This window comes from Lepidochelys olivacea (assembly GCF_965140295.1).
Source record: "Lepidochelys olivacea isolate rLepOli2 genome assembly, chromosome: 18".
Taxonomy (NCBI): domain Eukaryota; kingdom Metazoa; phylum Chordata; order Testudines; family Cheloniidae; genus Lepidochelys; species Lepidochelys olivacea.
Genome location: NC_140428.1, coordinates 13,519,795 through 13,547,244, shown reverse-complemented (window position 1 = coordinate 13,547,244; position 27,450 = coordinate 13,519,795). Strand labels below are relative to the sequence as shown.

Sequence of the window (27,450 nt, the reverse complement as noted above, 5' to 3'; positions counted from 1 at the left end):
GCTCCTTGAGTAGTCTAGGATGCATTTCATCAGGCCCTGGTGATCTGAAGACATCTAACTTGTCTAAGTAATATTTGAGTTGTTCTTTCCCTGTTTTAGACTCTGATCCTACCTCATTTTCACTGGCATTCACTATGTTAGATGTCCAATCGCCACCACATGTCACCGCTGACCTCCAAGGGACGGAATGTCAGACTTTCTCATGTACTTGTGACCTTTTACGCTCTAGCGGTGGGAGGCCTAGAAGCCCCAATGCTACTGTAGTAAAAGGAGGTTCTGCTTTACCTCCTGGTAGAAGGACTGCACTTTGGGAAGAGTAGGGCCTGAGATAGGGTTGCTACCTGTCCACGCTTTCCCTAGATCATCCCCTTTTTGAAGTATCTGTCCCCAGAAATCTGTATGGGTGCTCAGTGCACATTGTCAGACCAGCTATCTGATTTTATGGCCTCAGGATTGTCCCGGATGTCGTGGTTATTTGTATCTCAAAGGTGACATCCCGAAACTGAGATCTGTCCCTGGTGATAACTGCACAGTCCCTGCTGCCATCACTGATTAAAGATGCCATCATTTTCCCAGTGTGTTAACAGTGTCTGAAGATGAGACTCAAAGGATCCTGTCACAGCCCCATGCCCTTGGTGCCATACCACTGTACTAAAGGCAGGTGGAATCTCCTTCATTTTACGCCAAGTAGGAGCAGTTGGTGGGCTCCTAGCAAGTCACCAATGTGTCCTTATATTGTGAGGCATGGATGCTCCAGGGTCTGCCTCCAGCACTCTCCAGAGCCACTCCCAAGTTGGCTTCTCAATGGCTCCATCTCTCCTCAGCCACTCCCAGTCTTCTTCTTGTTATGTGGCATCTCCATTACTGGTGGTTTGCAACCATGACAGACCATTCTGAATGATCCTCTGCTAATCTTTGTGGATGAACAATCCTTTTTAATCCACCCAGGATAGCACATTGCTCCTCCAAGATCTTCTTCTGCCTTGTGTTCTTCTGCCATCAACTTTCCCTTCTTGTGCCCGTAGACATGTATTATGCACTGAACCTCTTAAAATGTGCCCTGCAAATCAAATTTTTCTTTTCATCAAATCTCTGACTAGCATTTGCAGTTTTCCAGTCATGTCCAATACTTTTTAGTTGATTACTTGGTCTACCCAGGGTATTTTCAGAATTCTTCTATAGCACGACCGCTTGTGCCGTCTGTATTATCGACTGTTTGAAAGTCCTTGTTTCACAGCTGTAATTTAACACAGACCAAATGTACATTTTTAAGAGTCTGATTCAGATTTATGTACCATCTCATCAGACGTTTATGCTTCCAGAATGTCTCTTTCGCTCTTGCTAGTCCGATGCTGGCTTCAGGATCCCGATCTTCCATCGTCCACCGTGATGTGCCCTAAGCAGCAATAATTTCTCATTGCTGAACCGCCATGTTGATCACTGTGATCTTTCGTGTTTTCCCAGGATCCTTGCAAACCACCGGAGTTTTTGCCTGGGCCACATTCAATTCTAGACCCTATTCTGCCATTCATAGTCTTCTCCACCAACTTCATCAGACCTTCTTCTGAATCAGCCAACCGCATAATCATCAACCAGTCACCCGCCACTCCCAATATGGCCGCCTGTTGGCGCTATCTCCTGAGCCTCTCCCAATATGGCCTCCCAGTGGCTCTATCTGCACGGGGCCACTCCCAATCTGGCTTCCCATTGGCTCCATCTGCCGGCGGCCTCTCCCAATGTGGCCTCCCATTGGCTCTCTCTGCCCTCTCGCGCTCCCAATGTGGCTTCCCATTGGCTCCATCGCTCCTCAGCGGTTCAGCCCCTCCCCATAGGCCCTTCCATTGTCTCCCTACTTAGCCACTCCCAGTATGGCCGCCTAGTCTCGGCTCTGTGGTCTTTAGGGAAAGCAGCGTCCTTTCCTGTTCCGTCGCGGTGGCCTGTGGGATTGTGGCGGCCCGTTTCGCGGTGGGTGTCCACGCCCAAGATGGCGGCGGCCGTAGTCGGCGTCTCCTTGAAGCGCCGCGTGCCCGCGGTGACCCTGTGGGCGGCCGCGCGGCAGGTGAGGGGGGCCCGGCGGGCGGATACGTCAGGGAGCGGGTCGGGGGCTGGGCCTAGAGGGGGGGAGGTGGGGAGCTGCCAGGGGGCTGTGAGGGGAAAGGGGGCGGAGGGAATCCAGGAGTGAAGAGTCTCCTGGGTGCCCTGCCTGGGTCTCCTGCCCCCATCGCGCCTCTGCCAGGCCCCCCCTCATCGCCCCCTGGGAGTGGGTTGGGGGCTCCCCCGTCATCGTCACTGACTTAACGTCTGATCTTGGGCAAATCATTTCCCCTTTCAGTGCCTCAGTTTCTCTCTCTGTGAAATAGGGGCGGGCGCTGCGAGGCTGGGTAGATTTGGGGCCACCAGGGACACGTCGGTGACTTTGGTGACAGCTGTTCTGTTTGGCTAAACATGAGGTTTTTGAGAGGCACGTGAATCATTTTTAAAGTCCTCTAGGTTGGTCATGGTGCTCTCTACCGATTTATGCCAAAAATATATGAGTAAGTAATGGACATCTAGATAGGCTACGCCCTGTAGACGTTATATGTGGTGGTTACGCTACCCAAAATTGGATCTGTAATTCTCCTCTGATGTTAGCAGTGTTGGAAACTGTAGCAGGTATGTGGGTAAGGGGTAAGTATTATCTCTGTCTGTTTAATTAGAAAATGAAAATGCTGAGGTGGACGCCTGTTGAAGGCAACACAGTAAGTCAGTGGTCGATCCTGGGCTCCTGACTACAGAAATCTTGCTTTAATCGCTAGGCAGCAAAATAAATCTCTTCCCAACCCAACATGTGTTGTCTAGAAAAATACTCAAAGGAAATCTAAGGGGCTGTGTTGTCATTGTTTGAGCATAGGCCTGCCGTGGAGCACAGACAGCAGCTGCAGCAGCACCCGCTGTTCAGGCCGTAGCCCCACGTATCAAGACGTTTGCCATCTACAGATGGGATCCGGACAAGCCTGGGGACAAGCCGCACATGCAGACCTATGAAATTGATCTGAATAAGTGAGTATGCATGTCAAATTATATGGATGCTGACCCCAGAGTGCTGCTCCACAGAGATGCCTTTTCCTCTGTCAGCTTTGGAGTGGTGTAAATCCTTTGAGACTCTAGACGTGGGTTTAATTTAGTCACTCTGTAGCTGTTAATTAAAGGTCATAGCAGCTGTATTAGTTTTACATGATCATTCAAGCTATGTTAGGATGATCAGTTACCGCACAGACGTGTCTCAATCATGTTATAACAAGCTTGATTTTGCCAGTGTAGATGGGACCAGATAATGTTGTCACCAGGTAAAGGAAGTAAAGGTACAACCATGTAGTACAATTCCTTTAGCCTGATGGTAACACAGGGCCAGAACGTGATAAGTAGAACTGTGTCCAGAGAAGTCCAACACAGGTGTCTCTCAAGATGATTAAAAGGATAGTTCAATTTCAGAATGTACATGAGACCCTCAAATGTCCCCAAGCCATACTAGAAACGCAAACACATCCAAGGTTTTAACATGTTTTGGAATACATGATAAAGTTTCCATGTATATTCCAAAGTGGAACCATGCTGCATGTACAGCTCATGCTGGTATATCAAGAGAAGGATCCAGCAGAAATTATGGAGGTTACATCAGCTCCTCTCAAAGTGAGCATGTGTGCCTGCCATTTATCACTTGGGTTTGCAGCTTGGGGTTGTATTAGAGATGCTCAAGTGGTAGCTGTGGCCAAGAACAGTTTTTCCCTCTGCAGTTAGCAAGAAGTGTGCAGCCTTTTCTCTGGGATGTAGGAAGGAACCTTCGTACAAACACCTGTGCCTCTGTTTCCTCAGGATCCATTGCACACTACTTGGGGTCCATTTAAGTCTATTCTGAAATTCTAAACTAATGCAGAACATAGCCACATGCTTATTAAAAAAAAATCTTGCGGAGAGAGCTGACTCTGTTGCTACTCTGTAGCCAGCATTGGTTTCTGACTAGTTTCTGGGTGGAATTTTGTTTCTTACCTATTACATAAACCTATTTATTACATACTTGAATGATTTTGAGACCTAGCTTTCCTTATGTATTATCGCCTCATTTATGCTTAATGAGGACACTGAAACTCATAATAATAAACTCATAATTGATTTAAAGGGGAGGAGCCTGTAGCAAGGTCATTTACAATGAAAGCCTCCCCACTGTCCAACCCAGCCAGAGTTATTGATCTTTGGGGCACAGTGCGAAGCTCATCTGGTTTTTTGGTGGCTTCGTACCCCCCCAGGAATTTTGGTGAGGGGGTGTATTAAAGCACATGGGGTAGTATCTGTGTTTTATTTGATTGGGTGATATATATTTTGTCACTTGGGATTGGTTTAAATGGGCAAGCTATTGTATTTAGAATTTTTATCCTTAGTATATTTGATAGGCACTTCCTAATAGAAATGTGAAGAATAAAAAATCCAGTTTTTGTAGGATCTGTGTTCTGTAACAACAGACATATAGGCTGATAACTGGGGGGTGCAGATACTGCTCCTCAAATAAGGAAATGAATCTCTTCAGAATTTCATCAGGAGCAAAGAGGGAGTTGTTGCAAACAAGGTCAGACAAATAACTTTGTTTCCAGAATCTAATGTGTGAAAAGAGTGGAAAGGAAATAGCTGGGCTGTGGGGAATATGCAGGTTTATTAAAGTGACTGGTTTCCATTATAGGTGTGGGCCTATGGTACTTGATGCGCTGATCAAGATAAAAAATGAGATGGACTCCACTCTGACCTTCCGCAGATCATGTAGGGAAGGTGAGGTGCTCTTTTTATAATTAATTATAAAATCAGTTATGTTGTGGATCATTTGACACACTGGGTTCTGAGAAGATACTCATCTAGACAAAAGTGGATGATGAGAGTGGATATCCTATGTCCAGAAGAACAACTCAGGATAGACCTTAGTTTAGGGTGACCAGACAGCAAGTGTGAAAAATCGGGACGAAGGTGGGGGTAATAGGAGCCTATATAAGAAAAATACCCAAAAATCGGGACATCTGGTCACCCTACCTTCATATACTATACTGCCTCTGTTGCTATTAAGTACAGGGCACTTGACATCTGTCAGGTTCAAGTGCTAGGCTCATTCATAGAGGAAAGTTATCAAATAACTTTGTTTCAATCTCAGTACATCAGTCAAAATTATTGCTCCTGAGTTTTGTTTTGTTTGCTGCGAATGTTTGAAGGATTTTTCACTCTTGACCAGGTTAAATAATTAGCGTCGGGGGAAAATCAACCTTGATGATTTTAAAAGCCACTTCTGTTGTGTTCCTTTGTGTGTGCTAGAATGCAGGAGGGTAATTGGCCAAGAATTGTTTCTGGTTTTGCAAATATTTCATATACTATAAGTCCAGAAGGGACCACTGTGTTCATCTAGCCTGACCTCTTATAGAACACACGCTTCCCTGAATTAATTCCTGTTAGAATTAGAGCAGATCTTTTAGAAAAACATCCAATCCTGCTTTTAAAATGTCCAGTGATGGAAAATCCACCATAATCCTTGGTAAATGGTTCCAGTGGCTAGTTGCCCTCGCTGTTCCATATTTGCAGATTATTTCTAGTCCGAATTGTCTAGCTTCAACTTCCATCCATTACCTTTGTCTGCTAGATTGAAGAGCCATCCCTCTAATATCAAATTTCTGTTCCCCATGTAAGTAATTATACACCTTAATCAAGTCATCCCTTAGTCTATTCTCTTTGATAAATTAAGTAGGTAGAAGTCTTTGAGTCTCACTGTAAGGCTTTTTTCCCAATCTTTCAGTCATTTTTTCAGCTCTTCTCTGAACCCTCTCCAATTTTTCCAATGTTCTTCTTGAAATGTGGACACCAGCACTGGACAGAGTATTCCGGTAGCAGTCACCTGAGTGTAAAATACAGGGGTAATATAACCTCTCTACTTGTAGTTAATATTCTCCTGTTTATACAGCCAAGGATTACGTTAGCCCTTTTAGTCACAGTGTCGCACTAGGAGATGAGGTCCCTTCTAACCCTATGATTCTATGTAAGTATCATGTGCAGCTGATTATACATCATGACCCCTAGTCTTTTTCAAAGTCCCTGCTTCCCAGAGTAGCCCTTTATCCTTTAAATGTGGCCTAGGCTCTTCGTTCTTAGGTCTTTGATTTGACTGTCTTGAAACACACATGCTGTTCTCTTGCGCCAAGCTTACTAAGTGATGCAGATCGCTCGGTATCATTTACCTATCTTGTCATTATTTACCATTCCACCAATCTTTGTGTAGTCTACAAACTTTATCAGTTCTCTTTTTCTTCCTGGGCTTTGATAAAAATATTGAATAGTGTTGGGCCAAGAGCCAGTCTCCTGTGGGACCCTCTAGAAACACTCCCAGTTGATGGCAATTTCCCATTCACAATTACTTTTTGAGATCTATCAGCTAGCCAATTTTTTATCCATTTAATGAGTACCATGTTGATTTTGTAGCTTCTCTGTTATCCAGCCTAGCTTCTCTTGCTCAGTCCCAGGGTGAGACCATAATTCTGTTGGTAACGTCAGTGTGCTGACCTGGGAACAGTTGTGCTGTGCTGGCATGGGACAGAAAGATGGGTTGAAAGGGGCAGAGTTCTCATTTTTAACTAATTATACAAGGTTGGAAATAAAAACCAGAAACAAATGGAAGGGGAATAGATTTCTGTTTAGTCTCAAGTACTACAATCTTTTCCCCAGAACTGTCTAAAAGACATCTGGTTTTAAATGTTGTTGCCCAGTATTGACTCTGGATATCACAACGAGGAATTTCACACTGTGCAGTTTCTTTCAGAATCTGGTGTTGAGGAAACAAATACCTAAGAGGTGGTGCTTACTCTCAGTTCAGTTCCCTATGCATTTGGAAGTAGTTGCTTTGAATATTGTTCTTTAAAAGTTTAACAGTCCCATATCGTGTTGGGCTGACCTAATATATGTCCTCTTCTGCCACAGACATTGTTTTGCTCTCCAGTCCCTATTGATAGCTTGCTGGGCTGTAAGAGGGTGCAGGAATTCCACACCAGATCCAGCTAGTGGTCCAGCTAGTCCAGTACCCTGTCTAAAAGTGGCCAGTATCACATGCTTCTGAGAACAGTTCAAGAATCCGCATAATAGAATAAACAAAGGAAGCTCCTTAACCTGTTAGTTACTGTTTGGCTTATCCCCTAAACCTGGGCTTTATGCCCCTTAAAATTTTTGTGTCCGTATAAAAAGTGAATCCCCCTTTGGAACACTAAATCTCTTCGTCTCGGTGATATTTGGGACAGGTTCCACAGAATCTATTACCAGTGCAAAAAAGTGTTTCCTTTTGTTAGGCTTAAAATGGTTGCTTTTCAGTTTCGCTGGCTTTCCCGTTGTTCTTCAATTGTGGAAAGATAAATAGCAGCGTCCAATATACCTTCTGTATACCATTCATTATTTTATAATCTTCTGTCATGTCTCTTTTCTAAGCTATGCCATCCCAATTTGTTTTAATCTTCCCCTGTATCGAAGTTCACTGTGCCTTCAGTCTTCTTTGGTTTTTGGGTCACCTGTGTTAGGCCCCCTTCTGTTTTTGCTACATCCCTTTAGGGATGGAGTGACCAGATCTGAACACAGTATTCCAGCTGCGGGGGTGTGATGGATTTTATATAAAGATACTATAATCTTAATAGTTTCCATTCTTTGTAGAGCCTCAAATATGTTTTGCTTGCGTGTGTTTTTTGAACACTGCTCCAGATTGCACAGAAACTTCCAGGGAGCTGTCCACAGTTACACCCAAATCTATTTCCTGCATGGCTACAGCTTGGTAATGTGTAGGTGTAGTTCATATTACTCGTTCCAATGTGCATTACCTTACCTTTGTCAACCCTGAATTTGCCAGCTTCTGCTACAGACGCAACGTAGTCATCTCTTGATGGAAGTCTGATGGAGCCTGTTTCATTGTTAAACAGTGACACTTCTGGCTGGCACAAGAGTGGCTTTGAATGAGATCCCAAGAGAATTCTGATCTTTCTTCTGGTAGAAGAGTGACAACTACACTAGCTTTTAAGATGGCATAATGGCTGGGGGAAAGGGGTAGTTTGGGGCAAGAAGGCCCCACCAAGAGGGTGAAAGGATACAAGTCCGATGCTCCATTGTCTCTTCTCTCCTTCTCAGGCATTTGTGGCTCCTGCGCTATGAACATCAATGGTGGGAACACCCTGGCCTGTACCAAAAGAATTGACACCAACCTTAGCAAGGTCTCCAAAATCTACCCTCTCCCCCATATGTATGTGGTAAAGGATCTCGTTCCGGTGAGTTTCTGCCTCTGTTGTGATTTGTGGGACCACGGATGACAGTGTTTCAGGCTATACCGTGGTTTTCAGGGATAGAGCAGCACGCTGCTGAGAGATCATTCTAAAATTCGTACCTTTATATAATGTCTTTCTAAAAAATTTTGTGACAGAACAATGAGAGCTGGGGCAGAGAGAGCTGAGTAACTGATTCCTTATTCCTGTAGCTTCATAGCCAGTGGTTACACCTGTTACTGTTAAATAGGAAGTGGGAAGTTAAAGGGGCAAATGCAACACTTATTTTGCCTGAATGTGCGTACAGAATGTCTGATCTCTTGCTAGTACAAATCATAGTAAATAGTTAATAAAATAATTTTTGTCTTTTTGTTTAAACTCAGGACATGAGTAACTTCTATGCTCAGTACAAAACCATTGAGCCTTACCTGAAGAAGAGGGATGAATCGAATCAGGGCAAAGAACAGTATCTGCAGTCTATAGAAGATCGTCAGAAACTGGTTAATACTCATGTTTTATTCCCCCCCACCCCGGTGCTTTAATTTCATCCATATAAGAATTAGGTTAGATATTTTAACAAGTCTGTCGTCGTACGTAAGTCAGGGCTGTTCCTTAGAGGTAGGTGCAGAGTGGAAGGTGCAATCATTTCACATCCCTGCTAGAATCCTTTCAGAGATTCCCTTATGTGGTGGGAATTGATTGGCTGGAATGTGGATTCTGTGGGTTTGTTTGCATGGGGAAACTAACTACATAGTGTTAGTTACCACAACTCCTATGGGTTGTAGTCTAACGTGATGGGAAAACAAGCAGTGTAGACACGGACTTAAACATCAGATCAGCTGTCTGCACTGAGGTTTTGTCTTCGCTGCCAAAGAAAAATGTTTTTGTGGTTTTTGTTTTTGCTTTTTTTATATCAAGATAACATGCATTAGATCTCTGTGATTTTACAGCGAGGTGAGACTAGGCTTTGTAGGTATTACCTTGACGTAGCTTGGTGTGGTCAACTCTATACCCCCTATCCAAGTTAGACCTCAGCTGACTACATCATGGTAAAAACAACAGTGCCTTGTTTCCACTAGGATTTTACAGGGAAATAGCTAATGCACGTTAGCTAGCTCAGTGTGAAAACACATGTTTTTGGCATTGTGGACATAGCCATGGTGTTAAGCCACAGTTAATATTGTATAAGGTACCATGAGTCTTTGTTGGTCATGTTTTAACACACTGTTGTTTTCCCAGGTAAGTAAGCCCTTTGGGGGCTTTACACTGTTGACAGCTAGGATTGAAGATGGGAGGGCCTTTAAAGAGATTTGCCCACTGGAAAAGTCTTGAAGGAAAAAAGAAAACATTTCGAGAGAAAACATTTTACATTGCCAGTAACTTTCTGTAGGTTTCCCCTTTTGCTACAGTTGGTGGAAAAATACAGGTTTTTTTCTCTTCACACCCCAGCCTGTCTGGAAAGATCCTGCTATCAAGTTATAATTTTGTGCTAGGGACATTGGTCTGTTGCTATGGCCAGTACCATGGTGTTGCATTTGCAATATCACTGCAGTATCAAGGAGGAGCAGATGGGCTAGGTTGTCCAAAGAAGTGAAAGAGGGCTTAGTTTGAACTGCAAATATTCCTTTTTTAAAAAACAAACAAACAAAACAACCCTAAGAAATTGTTTAAAAACATGTGAGAAATAACAGGATATCATTTCTAAAGGAATATCTGAAAATTTCCAGTGTTTCTGACATATGAAGCCATCATATGACTGCTAAAAATGTCAGTGGTACCATAAAATACCAGTACAGAAAAAGGTGTGTTTATCCAGCCTTGTACCAACTGGAAAGCTCTCTAAACCGGTGTTTCTAATCTTCATAAAAAGTCCAGTTTATAGTCCAGTTGGCGCGGGGCTGGCAGCCTCCCTACCTGGAGCTCCCCAGAAGCAGTGACATGTTCCTGCTGCTCCTAGGCGAAGGAGCAGCCACGAGGGGTTTGGTGTGTGGGAGGGGATGCAGTTCCTGGTCAATGGGAGCTGGAGAGCCAGCGTTCAGCACGGGGCAGGGGCAGCATGCAGAGCCGCCTGCCGCGCCTCCACTTAAGAGCAGCAGGGACAGTTCGCCACTTGTGGAGAGCCACCCAAAGTAAGCGCCCCCAGATCCAGCACCCCAAAGCCCCTACTGTGCACTTGTCCCGAGCCGCCACCCAAACTCCCTCCCGGAGCCCATGTCCTGCATCCCCTCCCACGCCCCAAACTCCCTCCCTCTTAGTTAACTGGAATTTTTCACTTACCGGCACCCCCCATTCCCCCAGCATGCCAGATAAAAAAGCTTTTACTGTACGTTGTTTAACAAAAACCCCAGAATTTCCCATCCAAAGGTCTGAAAGTCTGGATTAGGGTATGGAAAAGATGCCATGGTGCTATCTGTATATGGGATGATTAAATTAAAAGTCCTGTCAGCTTTCCTTTTATAAAGTGACATCCATTTGAAATCTCATCAGTTTAAAAAAAATGAATTAAAAGTCTTTTCAGTTGCTATATAGTGCTGGAGTCTGATACTACCAATGTTTCGGGTTTTGCTGTTTTTTTCTAAAAAAAATTCTTATCTTGCTTTATGAAAACCTACACAAAGCAAAACTGACCAGGCACGATGTGGTGTCAAATGCACAAAGTAAACTGAAAAAACAAAACATTTTTCTCAAATCTTTTATTTCTTGTAATCTCGGGTATTACTACTAACTGCTAAAAGTTTTGAGAAAGAAGCTAATTTCAGTTTGACTTTGTCCTTTTAAGTCTTCCAAAAATACATTGAATCCTTTTCTCCAGTCATACAGCACTTTTGCCACAAACTCTGATTAGCTTCTTGAAACTTAAGCTTCAATTTTTTAGGAAAATATAGTTGAAGTATTGAAAATGAGTTTGATACTTCCTACATTTGGAAGGATTTCACTGCAGTACAACCCATCTCTTCTCCTGTAGACTTATTTTATTGCTCCTCTTCGCTGATAAATTTATTCTTGTATTTTTAATTCAAAACCTTCAGAATTGCAGTCCTGTGCAAATAGGGTTCATTCTTTAAAAGGGGAGCCCAGTTAGAGTGTATCCCCAAGAAGCAATACTCAGAAATTAAGTTTAAATCAGATCAAGCAACAACCTTTAACTTGAGGTGGGGGGAAGGACATAGAGGACCCTCTTACAAAAATGACCCTATTACTTTTATTTTTTCTTACTTATCAGAGGACGCTTCCTGACTTGTGTTCATCCATAGTCTACGCTTGGGAGTTCTACTGTGAAATAATGGACTATTGTGTTCCTAGCTACAGGCGTTGTGTCCACACTGGCCTAGAGGTCCAGTGCCGTACTGTATAGTACATCTCCTTTTTTTCTTTTTTTTTTCTCTCAGTGTCCCTAATAAATGGAACTCTGAAGAGTCAGGATACGATAATTATCTGTTTTCATATAATGTGCCGGATCCTGTGATGCTCCAGCAAATAGTTAAAGGAAAAACACAACTCCAGTGTTTTGTATATAGAAGTGGCTTCATGCTGTGGCTGGGAGAGCAGGGATGGTATGACTGCCCTAAGTTGTATTTGTGGATCTGTTCAAAACACATGGTAAAATACCACTTCTGTTCTTTAGTGGTTTTGCCCTCCTCTTTTGGTAGCCTTCACTATTTCCTTCTCCTCCTGGGAATGTTGACTTGAGCTATGATCAGCTCTTGATGCTTCCATGCTTTTCCTTACAAGCCCAGTGTGGCCTGCTTGAAACAAGCTGTTGGAATGTAAGCATTGTTTTCTCTTCCACTTCTCCTACTCCCCCACTATTTTCATTGCCCCCTCCCTCCACAAAGAATCTTATTACAATACAGCCAGAAGTAAAGGATCCCTGGCTTCCTGTTTCGAAGCACCAACTGACAGTAATCTCTCTGCAAGTGCAGAAACTGGTCCTTTGCCACACTTCGCATGGGAACATATGGAAGTAGGAAGTCACAAGGGGGAAGAGGGTGGCCAGGGAAGCACATGTCTGTGAAGATCACCTTTCAGAAGAATTGTTTCATAGATAATGTCGTGCATTGCTGGCTCTCCTTTCTCCCGTTTGTATTCAGGACGGACTCTATGAGTGCATTCTGTGTGCCTGCTGCAGTACCAGCTGCCCCAGTTACTGGTGGAACGGAGACAAATACCTGGGCCCTGCAGTGCTTATGCAGGTAAGAAGAAGGTAACTGCTGTGTCGTGGGGGAGGGGCGGGGCGGGGGCAGGGCGGCATGATGGTGTTTGATAAAACAGGGTTGTTGAGTTACTTTCTGGCACTTCCCCTTTTTTCTGAAGCCAGTGGAAATGTGCAATGTGGCACTGTAAATCCTTTTAAGGGGGTCTTGTTTACTCAGAGCTCAAGAGCAAGGGGATTTAGTAAATAACCTTAAATATATTAAAACACTATAAAATATATTTGACAGTAAACTGGGAGGAGTGGTGGATACGCTGGAGGGTAGGGATAGGATACAGAGGGACCTAGACAAATTGGAGGATTGGGCCAAAAGAAATCTGATGAGGTTCAACAAGGACAAGTACATAGTCCTGCACTTAGGACGGAAGAACCCAATGCACCACTACAGACTAGGGACCGAATGGCTTGGCAGCAGTTCTGCAGAAAAGGACCTAGGGGTGACAGTGGACGAGAAGCTGGGTATGAGTCAGCAGTGTGCCCTTGTTGCCAAGAAGGCCAATGGCATTTTGGGCTGTATAAGTAGGGGCATTGCCAGCAGATTGAGGGACGTGATCGTTCCCCTCTATTTGACACTGGTGAGGCCTCATCTGGAGTACTGTGTCCAGTTTTGGGCCCCGTGCTACAAGAAGGATGTGGAAACATTGGAAAGAGTCCAGCAGAGGGCAACAAAAATGATTAGGGAACTGGAACACATGACTTATGAGGAGAGGCTGAGGCAACTGGGGATGTTTAGTCTACGGAAGAGAAGAATGAGGGGGGATTTGATAGCTGCTTTCAACTACCTGAAAGGGGGTTCCAAAGAGGATGGCTCTAGACTGTTCTCAGTGGTAGCAAATGACAGAACAAGGAGTAATGGTCTCAAGTTGCAGTGGGGGAGATTTAGGTTGGATATTAGGAAAAACTTTTTCACTAGGAGGGTGGTGAAACACTGGAATGCGTTACCTAGGGAGGTGGTGGAATCTCCTTCCCTAGAAGTTTTTAAGGTCAGGCTTGACAAAGCCCTGGCTGGGATGATTTAGTCGGGGATCAGTCCTGCTTTGAGCAGGGGGTTGGACTAGATGACCCTTCCAACCTTGATATTTTATGAAAATAAATTTTGAAAAGTCAGTAGCCCCACACGGGGATGCACCTGTCTCTAATCCTGTGTAATTCATCCCCAGTTAGTGTTGGTTATTCACTCGAAGCCCTGCTTGTTGTGAACAGTGTGGATGGGGCATGATACAGATGTTATGAAAGGCCTTGTGATACTACTTAAGGGTTAGGTAATGAGCGTTTTTCATTATCTAACAGCCTGAAGAGCAGTAAGGCACAAATAGAAGGTATCTTGTTTTTCCACTGCTTACCAGAGGCTGGCTTGCTCTTCTGGATGATGCACATAGACTAACTGGGTCATGTTCTTTACTGTCCTTTAGAGATCCCCTTTTTTTTTTCCTCATTCCAAAGAAGGGTATTAAACCCACTTCCTGGCTTGTTCCAAAAGATCAGTGGGTCAGTACTGAATATAATACATTGTAGAGAGAGAGAGACTGAGCGCAAGATAGAAAGCCAGGAATTCCTGAGTTCAAATTCCAGCTCTGAGACTCTCTCTCTGTGACTATGATATTTTCTCTAATTTTTCTCCCTCAGTTTCCTTGCCTGTGATGTTAAAATGATAGTAATACTCGCTTACCTCACATGGGTGTTCTGAGCAAATAACACTTTCTAAAGTGCCTTGAAGATGAAAACTACTTAGTAGTTTTCATCTTCATCTTACCTGTCATGCTAATGCACTGAGCATATTGCACTGGCAGAGGAAGCAAATTAATCACTGTTCCATTGATGAAAGATCACATTAGCTATTGCAACAATTTCCAGATATTTTAACTAATTACTTCCAATAACAATTGCACCCAAGATTTTAAAGAAGTAGTTGGATTTTTGCAGCATATTAAAGGAAGTGATTTAGACTCTGCACTGAAAGCCTTAAGTTAAATCATGCTTTTGATATGTATCTTTAATCAAATGCTTTTTTCCAAGTATGGAAGGATACAGCATGCCCAGTAACGCTCTGCTTTTCAGGCATATCGCTGGATGATTGACTCCAGAGATGACTACACAGAAGAACGTCTGGCACAGCTTGAGGACCCATTTTCCCTCTACCGCTGTCATACCATCATGAACTGCACACAGACTTGCCCCAAGGTACGTATCCCTCTGACAGCATGTACCCCTATGTTCACCCCTTTTTCAACACTATGATAAATTTCGTACAAAGTATGCCTTGTGAGGTATCATTTGAAAACTCATAATTTACTGATCATTATTGTTCTGGTAAAATATGTGGTGGTGATGTATATAAAGTTATAGGATTCTGCTGTATGATATTAACACAGCAATGTTCCAAGTCTGGGGAAGAGTCAAACCAGTTCCCCAGAGACACAAGTTTAGCCGACACCTCAGCCAGATGTCAGCAAGATCAAATGGACTATCACCTGATTAAGTGGCCACCCTTTGGCAGGAAAGAGGATGTGGGCAAAAATCTACATCTTGACAAAAAGAAACAGCTGGGGGTTCTGTCCACACAGACTTTGTCTCCTGAACCTCAGCTGGAGATGATCCTCAAAGAGGAGAAAGAGTTCTAAAAAGAGATAGGAGATGCCCCAAATTATCTGTTCCTCCTTTCTACCCACGGTTTCCATAACACCTGAAGAACAAATTAAACAGCTTCGGACTGGGGGAGGGATCTTGGCTGAAAGATTCAGGCTTTGTCTACACAGGCAAGTGAAAGACACCACTTTTGTCATTCAGAGATGTTTAAAAAAAAAAAAACACTCCCGCCCCCGAAAGACAGAAGTTTTGTTGACAAGAAGTGCCGGTGTGAACAGCGCTTTGTAAAATGCTAATGCCACTCGTTTAAGGTGGAAGTTTCTCTCAGCAGGAGAGCTGCCGACAAGCAGTGGCTAGGCTGCACGTCTTTTAACAGCACAGCTGTGTCGCTAAACACTGCATAGTGTATATATAGCCTCAGTCATTACCTTCTTTCTACTGTTAATAAACTTGTCTTATTGTTTTATCTAGACCGGTGGTTCTCAACCTTTCCAAACTACTGTTCCTCCTTTCAGGAGTCTCAAGCTCGAGCCCTCTCCTTGGGGCTCAAGCGTGTATCTTAGCTTTGTGGAGCCCCAGGCAGTAGCCCTGCTTGGCACCCCTAATGTAGGCCCTGCATTTGCGACACCTCCCCCCTCCCCCCAAAAAACCTGTCCTGTGACCTCCAGGTTGAGAAACACTGATCTAAATTAATTGACATATGTTAGGGGGCTTATTCCTTCACCCACTTACTTCCCTGGTCCTTCTCACATGAACAGAGAGCAACAATACCCGAAGTCCAAAGGTGCAAACAATTCGATGTTTATTGGGTTGAACTTCCAGCAAGCATGATTTCTGTTTCCTTCCTTAGTATCCTCCTTCCCAGTTCTGACACCACAGAGCCTTCCACCTGTGTCTCTGTTCCCATTCCTGCCCTTAGCAAAACATGATTCCAATTTTCCCCCCTTCCACCCACCCAACCACCCACTTCCTGATTGACTGCAGACTATATAGTAAAACTTGAGTTCTGCTTAGCTATACCTTAACCAATCATTTTCCTGAAATTTAACTAACCAATCCTAACATATTGTAACATGATTATGTAACCAATTATATCCCACCACCTTAATTAGTTTACACCCAGCAAAATTAATTATACAGCAGACAGAAACAATCACAGGGTATGTCTACACTACGAAATTAGGTCGAATTTATAGAAGTCGGTTTTTTAGAAATCGGTTTTATATATTCGAGTGTGTGTCCCCACAGAAAATGCTCTAAGTGCATTAAGTGCATTTACTCGGCGGAGCGCTTCCACAGTACCGAGGCAAGCGTCGACTTCCGGAGCGTTGCACTGTGGGTAGCTATCCCACAGTTCCCGCAGTCTCCGCTGCCCATTGGAATTCTGGGTTCAGATCCCAATGCCTGATGGGGCTAAAACATTGTCGCGGGTGGTTCTGGGTACATATCGTCAGGCCCCCGTTCCCTCCCTCCCTCCCCCCGTGAAAGCAAGGGCAGACAATCATTTCGCGCCTATTTTCTGTGCGGACGCCATACCAAGGCAAGCATGGAGGCCGCTCAGCTCATGTTGGCAATTAGGAGCACATTAACCACCACACGCATTATCCAGCAGTATATGCAGCACCAGAACATGGCAACGCGATACCGGGCGAGGAGTCGACGTCAGCGCGGTCCCGTGAGTGATCAGGACATGGACACAGATTTCTCTGGAAGCATGGGCCCTGCCAATGCATGCATCATGGTGCTAATGGGGCAGGTTCATGCTGTGGAACGCCGATTCTGGGCTCGGGAAACAAGCACAGACTGGTGGGACCGCATAGTGTTGCAGGTCTGGGACGATTCCCAGTGGCTGCGAAACTTTCGCATGCGTAAGGGCACTTTCATGGAACTTTGTGACTTGCTTTCCCCTGCCCTGAGGCGCATGAATACCAAGATGAGAGCAGCCCTCACAGTTGAGAAGCGAGTGGCGATAGCCCTGTGGAAGCTTGCAACGCCAGACAGCTACCGGTCAGTTGGGAATCAATTTGGAGTGGGCAAATCTACTGTGGGGGCTGCTGTGATGCAAGTAGCTCACGCAATCAAAGATCTGCTGATATCAAGGAAAATGTGCAGGTCATAGTGGATGGCTTTGCTGCAATGGGATTCCCTAACTGTGGTGGGGCTATAGACGGAACCCATATCCCTATCTTGGCACCGGAGCACCAAGCTGCCGAGTACATAAACCGCAAGGGGTACTTTTCGATAGTGCTGCAAGCTCTGGTGGATCACAAGGGACGTTTCACCAACATCAACGTGGGATGGCCGGGAAAGGTGCATGATGCTCGCATCTTCAGGAACTCTGGTCTGTTTCAAAAGCTGCAGGAAGGGACTTTATTCCCAGACCAGAAAATAACTGTTGGGGATGTTGAAATGCCTATATGTATCCTTGGGGACCCAGCCTACCCCTTAATGCCATGGCTCATGAAGCCGTACACAGGCAGCCTGGACAGTAGTCAGGAGCTGTTCAACTACAGGCTGAGCAAGTGCAGAATGGTGGTAGAATGTGCATTTGGACGTTTAAAGGCACGCTGGCGCAGTTTACTGACTCGCTTAGACCTCAGCAAAACCAATATTCCCACTGTTATTACTGCTTGCTGTGTGCTCCACAATATCTGTGAGAGTAAGGGGGAGACATTTATGGCGGGGTGGGAGGTTGAGGCAAATCGCCTAGCTGCTGGTTACGCGCAGCCAGACACCAGGGCGGTTAGAAGAGCACAGGAGGGCGCGGTACGCATCAGAGAAGCTTTGAAAACCAGTTTCATGACTGGCCAGGCTACGGTGTGAAAGTTCTGTTTGTTTCTCCTTGATGAAACCCCCCGCCCCTTGGTTCACTCTACTTCCCTGTAAGCTAACCACCCTCCCCTCCTCCCTTTAATCATTGCTTGCAGAGGCAATAAAGTCATTGCTGCTTCACAGTCATGCATTCGTTATTCATTCATCACACAGATAGGGGGATGACTACCAAGGTAGCCCAGGAGGGGTGGTGGAGGAGGGAAGGAAAATGCCACACAGCACTTTAAGCACAGCACTTTAAAAGTTTACAACTTTAAAATTTATTGAATGACAGCCTTCTTTTTTTTGGGCAATCCTCTGTGGTGGAGTGGCTGGTTGGCCGGAGGCCCCCCCACCGCGTTCTTGGGCGTCTGGGTGTGGAGGCTATGGAACTTGGGGAGGAGGGCGGTTGGTTACAGAGGGGCAGCAGTGGCAGTCTGTGCTCCAGCTGCCTTTGCTGCAGCTCAACCATACACTGGAGCATACTGGTTTGGTCCTGCAGCAGCCTCAGCATTGAATCCTGCCTCCTCTCATCACGCTGCCGCCACATTTGAGCTTCAGCCCTCTCTTCAGCCCGCCACTTACTCTCTTCAGCCCGCCACCTCTCCTCCCGGTCATTTTGTGCTTTCCTGCACTCTGACATTATTTGCCTCCATGCATTCGTCTGTGCTCTGTCAGTGTGGGAGGACAGCATGAGCTCGGAGAACATTTCAGCGCGAGTGCGTTTTTTTTTCTTTCTAAGCTTCACTAGCCTCTGGGAAGGAGAAGATCCTGTGATCATTGAAACACATGCAGCTGGTGGAGGAAAAAAAAGGGACAGCGGTATTTAAAAAGACACATTTTATAAAACAGTGGCTACACTCTTTCAGGGTAAACCTTGCTGTTAACATTACATACATAGCACATGTGCTTTCGTTACAAGGTCGCATTTTGCCTCCTCCCACCGCGTGACTACCCCCTCAACCTTCCCCCCTCCCTGTGGCTAACAGCGGGGAACATTTCTGTTTAGCCACAGGCAAACAGCCCAGCAGGAATGGGCTCCTCTGAGTGTCCCCTGAAGAAAAGCACTCTATTTCAACCAGGTGACCATGAATTATATCTCACTCTCCTGAGGATAACACAGAGAGATAAAGAACGGATTTTGGTTGAATGCCAGCAAACATACACTGCAATGCTTTGTTCTACAGTGATTCCCGAGTACGTGTTACTGGCCTGCAGTGGTAAAGTGTCCTACTATGAAGGACGAAATAAGGCTGCCCTCCCCAGAAACCTTTTGCAAAGGCTTTAGGACTACATCTAGGAGAACCGCAAATGCCAGGGCGAAGTAATCCTTTCACATGCTTGCTTTTAAACCATGTATAGCATTTTAAAAAGTACACTCACCAGAGGTCCCTTCTCCGCCTGCTGGGTCCAGGAGGCAGCCTTGGGTGGGTTCGGGGGGTACTGGCTCCAGGTCTAGGGTGAGAAACAGTTCCTGGCTGTCGGGAAAACCGGTTTCTCCGCTTGCTTGCTGTGAGCTATCTACAACCTCCTCATCATCATCATCTTCTTCGTCCCCAAAACCTGCTTCCGTATTGCCTCCATCTCCATTGAAGGAGTCAAACAACACGGCTGGGGTAGTGGTGGCTGAACCCCCTAAAATGGCATGCAGCTCATCATAGAAGCGGCATGTTTGGGGCTCTGACCCAGAGCGGCTGTTCGCCTCTCTGGTTTTCTGGTAGGCTTGCCTCAGCTCCTTCAGTTTCACGCGGCACTGCTTTGGGTCCCTGTTATGGCCTCTGTCCTTCATGCCCTGGGAGATTTTCACAAAGGTTTTGGCATTTCGAAAACTGGAACGGAGTTCTGATAGCACGGATTCCTCTCCCCATACAGCGATCAGATCCCGTACCTCCCGTTCGGTCCATGCTGGAGCTCTTTTGCGATTCTGGGACTCCATCATGGTCACCTGTGCTGATGAGCTCTGCATGGTCACCTGCAGCTTGCCACGCTGGCCAAACAGGAAATGAGATTCAAAAGTTCGCGGTTCTTTTCCTGTCTACCTGGCCAGTGCATCTGAGTTGAGAGTGCTGTCCAGAGCGGTCATAATGGAGCACTCTGGGATAGCTCCCGGAGGCCAATACCATCGAATTGTGTCCACAGTACCCCAAATTCGAGCCGGCAACGTCGATTTAAGCGCTAATCCACTTGTCGGGGTGGAGTAAGGAAATCGATTTTAAGAGCCCTTTAAGTCGAAATAAAGGGCTTCATTGTGTGGACGGGTGCAGGTTTACATCGATTTAACGCTGCTAAATTCGACCTAAAGTCCTAGTGTAGACCAGGGCACAGAACCAGACAGATTATACAGACAAACAATAGCAAAGTGGGAACTATAATGACAAAACAATACAGAAGTGAGGATTTCACATCCCAGCTATTGATAAGTGAGTTCTTGCCAGACAGGATGCTATCAAACTAAGTTTCCTTTTACATTTTCTAGGCACTTCCCTTTCTCTGGAGGTGATATGCACTATCAGGACAGGATTGTATTCCTAACAGCCCAATAGCACTTTATTTCAATGTGACTAGTTTGGAATGTGAGGACGTGACTGTTCACTTCCCAGCTTATGGCTGCCTCTGTTGCTTAGCCAAAGGCCTTAGCCTAAGCACAGGGCCTCAGACTGTCACAGTAAGAGAAGGCCCTTACACTGGCAGACAGTGATTTTGATTCTTTCTTTTATACCTCTATAACTAGCCAAGTGATAAGAATACACCTAAATTCTTAGAGTGTAGGCCTTTACAGACAGACCTGAATATCTATATCCTAACAACATACCCCCTGGAAGACCTCTGTATGCACCCAGGAGTACACATACTCCTGGTTGAGAACCACTGTGACTGGAGTCCCAGGGGAGCCAGCTGAGGTCGCTCAATTAGGGTGAACAGTAAAGAATGGGGCAGACAATCCCTGAAGCTGGTGGATATTCCAATACTTAGATTTACCAAGCCAGCACACAACAGCTTCTACAATACCTCACTGGTTACCCAGAAGCCAACAACACTGTTCCCTTAAAGCAACCCAGCCTCAGGCCTCCGCCCAGACACCCAAGTCAAATATGATGATTACTGAAAATCTTATTCATCATATAAAAAATTCTACCAATCCCAAAGGATCAGACACATTACCTCCCAGGTTAATGAATATTCCAGATCTTACCCAAATAGATGCTTTCAGCCAGTTCTTATTAACTAAACTAAAATTTATTAAAAAATAAGAGTATATTGGTTAAAAGATCAGTATACATACAGACATGAGTACAATTCTTGAGATTCAGATTCATAGCAGAGATGGGAGCTTTGTAGTTGCAAAGAGCTCTTTCAGAATTAGTTCATAGCTTATATTCCGATATATATTCAGGGTGGTCCAGTCAGGAATCTCAGCCTTGTGGCTTAAGCTTCCCTTGCATGAAGTCTCAAGCAGAATCTGAGATATAATAAAAGGATTGGGACCCATAACATCTCTATATAGTTTCAGGCCTTCTTGTAACAGCTCGGAGTCCTTCAGTGAACAACAGGCAATTATGGAGACTTTTGAAGTAGATCCATTTCCTAAGCATCACTGGTAATTATCTACACAGATTAACATAAGGCAATTGCCTGTTTTTCCACCATTCACAGATGATTTGCTATACATTTCAAGGAGAGATGAATATAGGATATCCTATGTTTACAGTTCATTTAAATGTTAAGATGTCCTTTTGATCTCTGAATTCACAATACAGCATAGCCAGGGACTGTTTGATTACATTGTTAACCTCTACCAATATATATGTAAACACACACAAACACAAAAGTTATCTACTAATGTGTCTTTAAGAGTTGGATTTGTATCATTTATCCTGCGGGATGTTTAACCCTTTCTGGTCATGCGTCACAAACCACTGATCTAGACCGGGGTGTTTGGATTGAAGTGTTTGGGAAGCTCCATTTAGGATAACAAGATCTGTGCATCTCATTTTCTATTAATAACATGACAGACTTTATATGAGCTTGTGTTGCCCAGTAGAGGGCTGGGCAGTACAAGGTGTTCATTTCTTGGGGGAAAGTCCGGGACTGGGAATTCGCTGGTGTTGCTCTGCTGTGTAATTCAAAGGTGGCTGGCCATAGCACCCTTCACAGTATAACAGGGAGTAACTTACATGCCGGAGGCTGTGTGTGATCAAATCAGGAGTGGTAGCTCTCACAACAAAGCAGTGTAAAAAGCATCCCAGGTTGGAGAACTGAGGGGATACAGCTGATCACCGGGTCAGATTGTGCCCTGGGTAAGGTCACACCCTCCCTGCCTGATCTCACTGCTAGGATGTTTGCAAAGATGATGTGCGGTGGGAGCAGGTGAGTAGAGTCCCATGTAGGTTGTTAGACGATCAGGTTGAGGAATGAGAGCGCATCAGGCTGAACAAAACTTTAAACTTGCCCTCTGAAATGTGCTGTATGTTCTTGTGTGTGAACAATCAGCTGCTGCACTTGTATAGCAATAAGTGAAACCTTTCATGGAATGGAACGGTGACTGAAGCTCATTGTTTGTATTACAAGCAATTGTGACATCTCTTCTCCCTCACCAGTGGGGGTCATAGGTGCAGGGGTACTTGCACTCAGTCTGTGGGCCCAATGACTGGGGTGCGAGCAAGAAAGTCTCTTGACTAACATGTTTGTGAAATGCTGGGATTTTTTCCTAGGAACATATGCACCCCCTTAGCAAGGGGCCTCATTATCTCCCACCCACCCTAAGAAAAAAATCCAGGAAAGAGTCTTATGAGCTCCAAGAAAAGGAGTACTAGTGGCACCTAAGAGACTAACCAATTTATTTGAGCATGAGCTTTCGTGAGCTACCGGATGCAAGACTCCAGAAAGTCTTGAAAGCTGCCTTCTTAGGGGATATTTGCCATGCACTTCAACTCAATTAGGCACTATTAGTAATCTCTGCTTCAGAGATTAGGGCTATAATAGCAGTGGGAGGTGCAGGTAATGACTGCAGTGCCTTCACTGAGTTGTGGTAGGCGAGGGAAGTCTATCATGGTTCTAAATATTGGTGTTAGACCATCAAGAGCAGTACGTTTATCCTCTAAATAAGTATCTGTTCATATTCCTGCCATTCAGGGTATCATTGAAGTGCTATATAGTGTGTGAGTGTGTGAAGACGCTAAAGTGGGCTTCAGCTATGTCTGGGAATTGTAATGCAGTGGGAGCCTGTTACCAGGGCCAGTTTAGGTAGCTCCCAGTTTGCTTGTTAATAATGTGCAGATCACTACATTCAGAACCATGGGAATGAATTTTTCAAATCAAATCTGTGCAGAAAGTAAAATCTCCATCATGCAGTGACCTAGTGAGTTGTCATGGCAGATAATCAAGTTTGAAGGGGTCTAGCTCTCCTGCAAATAGTAGTAGTCTTTAACTCTACGTGGGTTGCATCTGGAAAGGTGTGAAATTCTTCCCTATAGCTTTTTGAAAACAGCAAAGAAATTGCTTCTAATCAGATTTACAACTGAAAGCCCACTACCTAGTAGGCAGGAGGCAAATGCCTGCTCCAGGACTACATAACTCTTGGAAGTAAGATTCTCAGGGATCATCCATCTCTACAAGTGCTGATCACTAAAACTCAGTGCTTCTGTGCGTATTAAATTGTGATTCCAGGTTACATTTATTGCTGACTTCTACAGAATGTAGGTAACTAGTTACATTTGGAGCTAGATCATCAGTTGATGTGAACTGATGTAGTTCCCTTGAAGTCACTGTTCATCTATACTAACAGAAGATCCTGTGTGCGTGTGCACAGGTGAGAGAGAGACAATTGTGTGAGCATTATAATGAAGCAGCTAATCATGGGTTTTGCGTTTCTTACCGGTATCTGACTTATTAGTTAATAATCACCATGTTTCAACCTAGACACTGTAACCCTGGGTCTTCCCTTGGTCATATCTGAATTCTCCATGATTAGCGGTCTGGCAGGGTGCTTGTGATTTTGCCCTTTTATGTTGAGATTAAGCATACTCATTTAGTTAGGCAGCACTACAGGATTATATAAAGTCCTTTCACGGCATGAATGGTGGCTCTACAATACAACAACAACAACATCCTTTGGAAAACTGAACAACCAGAAGCACGATGGTGTGCTAGAATCATTTTTGTGTTGTAGCCTGAAGTGCTTTTGCTTTCTATACCTCAGGTTCCATTTAAGATGCGGTTCTTTCTTTTCTCCTAGTTTTAAATAAAACATTAGGTTTTGTATCTTGACTCCAGTGAAACTTACACAGGAGACCATCTTGATTAGGCAAGCTCCTGCCTTCGGAGCCCATGTGAAAATACCTCCAAATGTATTGAGTACAACGCTGCTCCAACTTAATCAAGAGATCTTATCTCTCTGAGCCATTAGGTTTGTTGTCAGTCCCTTGAGTGGGTGCTTGTTAGGTCTTGCTGTATTCAGACCAAAAGATAACAAATCATTTTGTTTCTTAAAATGACATGGGCTGGTGCTAACAAATATATATTGTGGCCCAGGAAGGGGCTGCAAACATTTGAACGAGGGCCTTTTTTGGAGATTTTATCGGTCAGAATTGGGCACCGTTGCAGAGAGGCAGCTACCTGCTGGATATGTCCCCACTCAACCCACCTGGCTTGCCTCTTCCTCTCCTCTCCTCCCCCCACCCCCAGACATTGCTCCACTCCTTCCCTGAAAAGTTGGAATTGGGAGTGCAGTGACTTTGCATCATCTCACGTTATGGTATGCAGAGACATCCAGGATATTGCCTGTCTTGTCTGGGGTAGATCATAACTGAGTGGCTCCCCTGTGCACCATATCATGCGAACAACCAAAAGGAGACACCATACTGGGGCTTGCCATGGGAGCAGGTGGACTCTACTTTTATTTTTCAAAATGAGAAGGCGTGGATTTTGCAGCCCACACTCTGCCAGCTTGCCTCAGTGGGGCTGGCGTGGCTGTGAGCTTACAACACTAACCCACGTTGATGTAAAGGAAACTCTATTAAGTGTAGTGTTAATTTCTCTGTCTGCTAACTGTTACACTTTGTCTTTGTAGGGACTGAACCCTGGAAAAGCAATTGCCGAAATCAAGAAAATGATGTCAACTTACAAAGAGAAGGCAGTCAGCGCATAATGCTGTTTCTTAATCATAGACGTAAAACGCACATACTGTAGCTGAAGGTAATTTATATATGATTTAGAAAGAGGGTTCCAGCAGGGACTCATGTTTTCCAGAGATATGCATGTACAATAAATACTGTAAAGAACAAATAAGAGCTCCTACTATATTAATATAATTGAACCAACTTCTCTCTCTCCCCTGTGCCTCCTGGATGAATTTGTAAAGTCCAGCTGAAGTCTGAAATTGGTTGACCTCTGGTGTGTGCAGGTTATGGGAGTGCTACACCTCAGGCTTCACTCTAAGATTCTGGATATGGGGAGGTCATCTGTTTCCACGTTGGCACCACAGCAAAGTAGTAACCCGAAGACGATAATTCATCTAATAACGTTCATTCAAATATAGCCATCGCTGAGGTTAAAGGTATGGGAGAAGCTTTCAAGGAAGGTGTGTGGGTAGAAATTACATGTGATGTGGGAATCATCAGCCTGAAAATTTGGGAGGTTTTATGGGAAGAACCTTGCCTGTCAATGAAACTGTAACTACCTAGGCAAGTGCTATGCTGCCTCAGACCAGTGGTCTCCCAGCCCGAGAACTTAATGATCCAACCAGCACAACAAATTCAGGGATGAATCCTGGTCAGGCACTGCATACATTGCGTACATGCTAAGAAGTTGTCCGCATCAGATGCTTCCGAGTGCAAGAAACCCTGTAATGCAAAACTGTGGAATAAGCTACCCATAGTGGAATGTTATTTATTCCCCTGTTAGTTACTGGTCTGCTCTGAAGCACGAGGAGTTACATCCCTCCTGAAGCATACTTCTATTTAATGGAACCCTGCGTGTTCTTATTCATATAACTATCTGCTCCTTTTTTGAGTACTTAGAACTCTGGGGTGCTCTCAGAACTTGTGGCAATGAGTTCCATAGGTTGGCTATGGATTGTGGTTAAATCAATTTTCAATTTGCTTCCTTTTCAGTCTCATTGAGTGCCCCGTGTGCTACATATTTCACTTAGTTGCAGCTGACCTGTGGTTAATAGTTCCTGAAAGCCATCAGCACCAGTTAACATCCTAATTGGATACAGATCCACAAGATTCCATGTGCAAATATTTTAATGGCTTTCAGCTAACTGCAGGCACATGTCCCCTTTAACTTATTGATATGTCTGTATTCTATTACATCTTCCCTTCTGCAAAATCTGACAATCTCTTCCATCTATGGGAAGAATTTAGTTTCCATATGAATAATTTGTTACCTTATAAAAAATGTACTCTCCATGCTCCCTATTGCTAAGAGGCAAAGGAGTGTCTGAGTCTATGTTCATATCTTCATCTCATATTGTTCCTGAGTCAAATGAATAATCTCCTCTTGAATTCTGGTGAATTTTATCTGCTGACAGCTTAAATCAATTTGCTACTTATCTTTATGATGCCAGAGGCAAAATCATATATTGAGTGAAAGAAACTCTGTAGAAGACAAGGAAAGAATGAGAATAAAGTTTGTGGTGCACCATCAGCATTATTCGTGTAGAAGGTTTCCTCTGTGAAACAAAGTTTTGATGATTTCTTAAGACTGTCTCTTCACCTAAGAATAAATAAATCCCGGCCATGCAGAATTTTGTTTTAATGGGAAGGAAAGGGAATGTACCGGTTGGCATATTTTAGGGGAATGTCTGTTTTAATCAGTTTCTACTAGTTGAGGATTGAAGTCCATGGCCTATACAAAATTAAAGATTTACATTTTTTGAGCTCTTCATGTCAAAAGCATCCCAAATACAGTACAAGGGCTGGCTGCTGTGTCCATCACTAGGGTGGCTTTACCTGTTGCTGAAATGCAGCCACCTCTGCAGTAAAGAAGGTAGCAACAATTTACTCTCCATCCTCAACTCTTGTGGAGAACACTGTATGTAGCTGAAAGTGCAGGGAACCTCAGGTCTTTACCATGTAATTACGAGAGCTGGAATTTGCCTGGAGTGTGGGTTAACATCCTTCTTCAGCTGCTATGGCTTCTTTTCAGATCAGGGAGGGTGCTGCTTACTGGTTAGCTCCAGTTCCAAATGGCTACAACAATCCAGCATTTATGATAAGGGTACTCATCTCATCTTCTTATTTATGGGTCGGGCTCTAAAATTCATAGGCCATTTTGGTCAATTTCACAGTTGTAGGATTTAAAAAATTTTAAATTTCATCATTACAGCTATTTAAATCTGAAATCTCACAGTGTTGTAATTGTAGGGATCCTGACCCCAAAAAGGGGTTGGGGGTGTGCAAGGTAATTGTACCGGGGGGGGGGTTTACGGTGCTGCTGCCCTTACTTCTGCGCGGCTGCTGGTGGCAGTGCTGCCTTCACAGCTGGGCAGCTGGAGAGCGGCGGCTGCTGGCCGGGAGCCCAGCTCTGAAGGCCGAGCTGCCG

General features: G+C 44.5%; 1 protein-coding gene across 1 annotated transcript; it reads left to right on the top strand.

Moving 5' to 3' along the window:
- The first annotated feature begins 1,900 nt into the window (after positions 1 to 1,900).
- SDHB (succinate dehydrogenase complex iron sulfur subunit B) lies at positions 1,901 to 26,553 on the top strand. The gene is made up of 8 exons (XM_084651480.1): positions 1,901 to 2,059; positions 2,891 to 3,039; positions 4,712 to 4,797; positions 8,164 to 8,300; positions 8,678 to 8,794; positions 12,386 to 12,487; positions 14,566 to 14,688; positions 24,974 to 26,553. Exons 1-8 carry the CDS (start codon positions 1,985 to 1,987, stop codon positions 25,049 to 25,051), a joined length of 867 nt encoding a protein of 288 aa, XP_084507606.1. The 5' UTR covers positions 1,901 to 1,984; the 3' UTR covers positions 25,052 to 26,553.
- Positions 26,554 to 27,450: the final 897 nt, after the last annotated feature.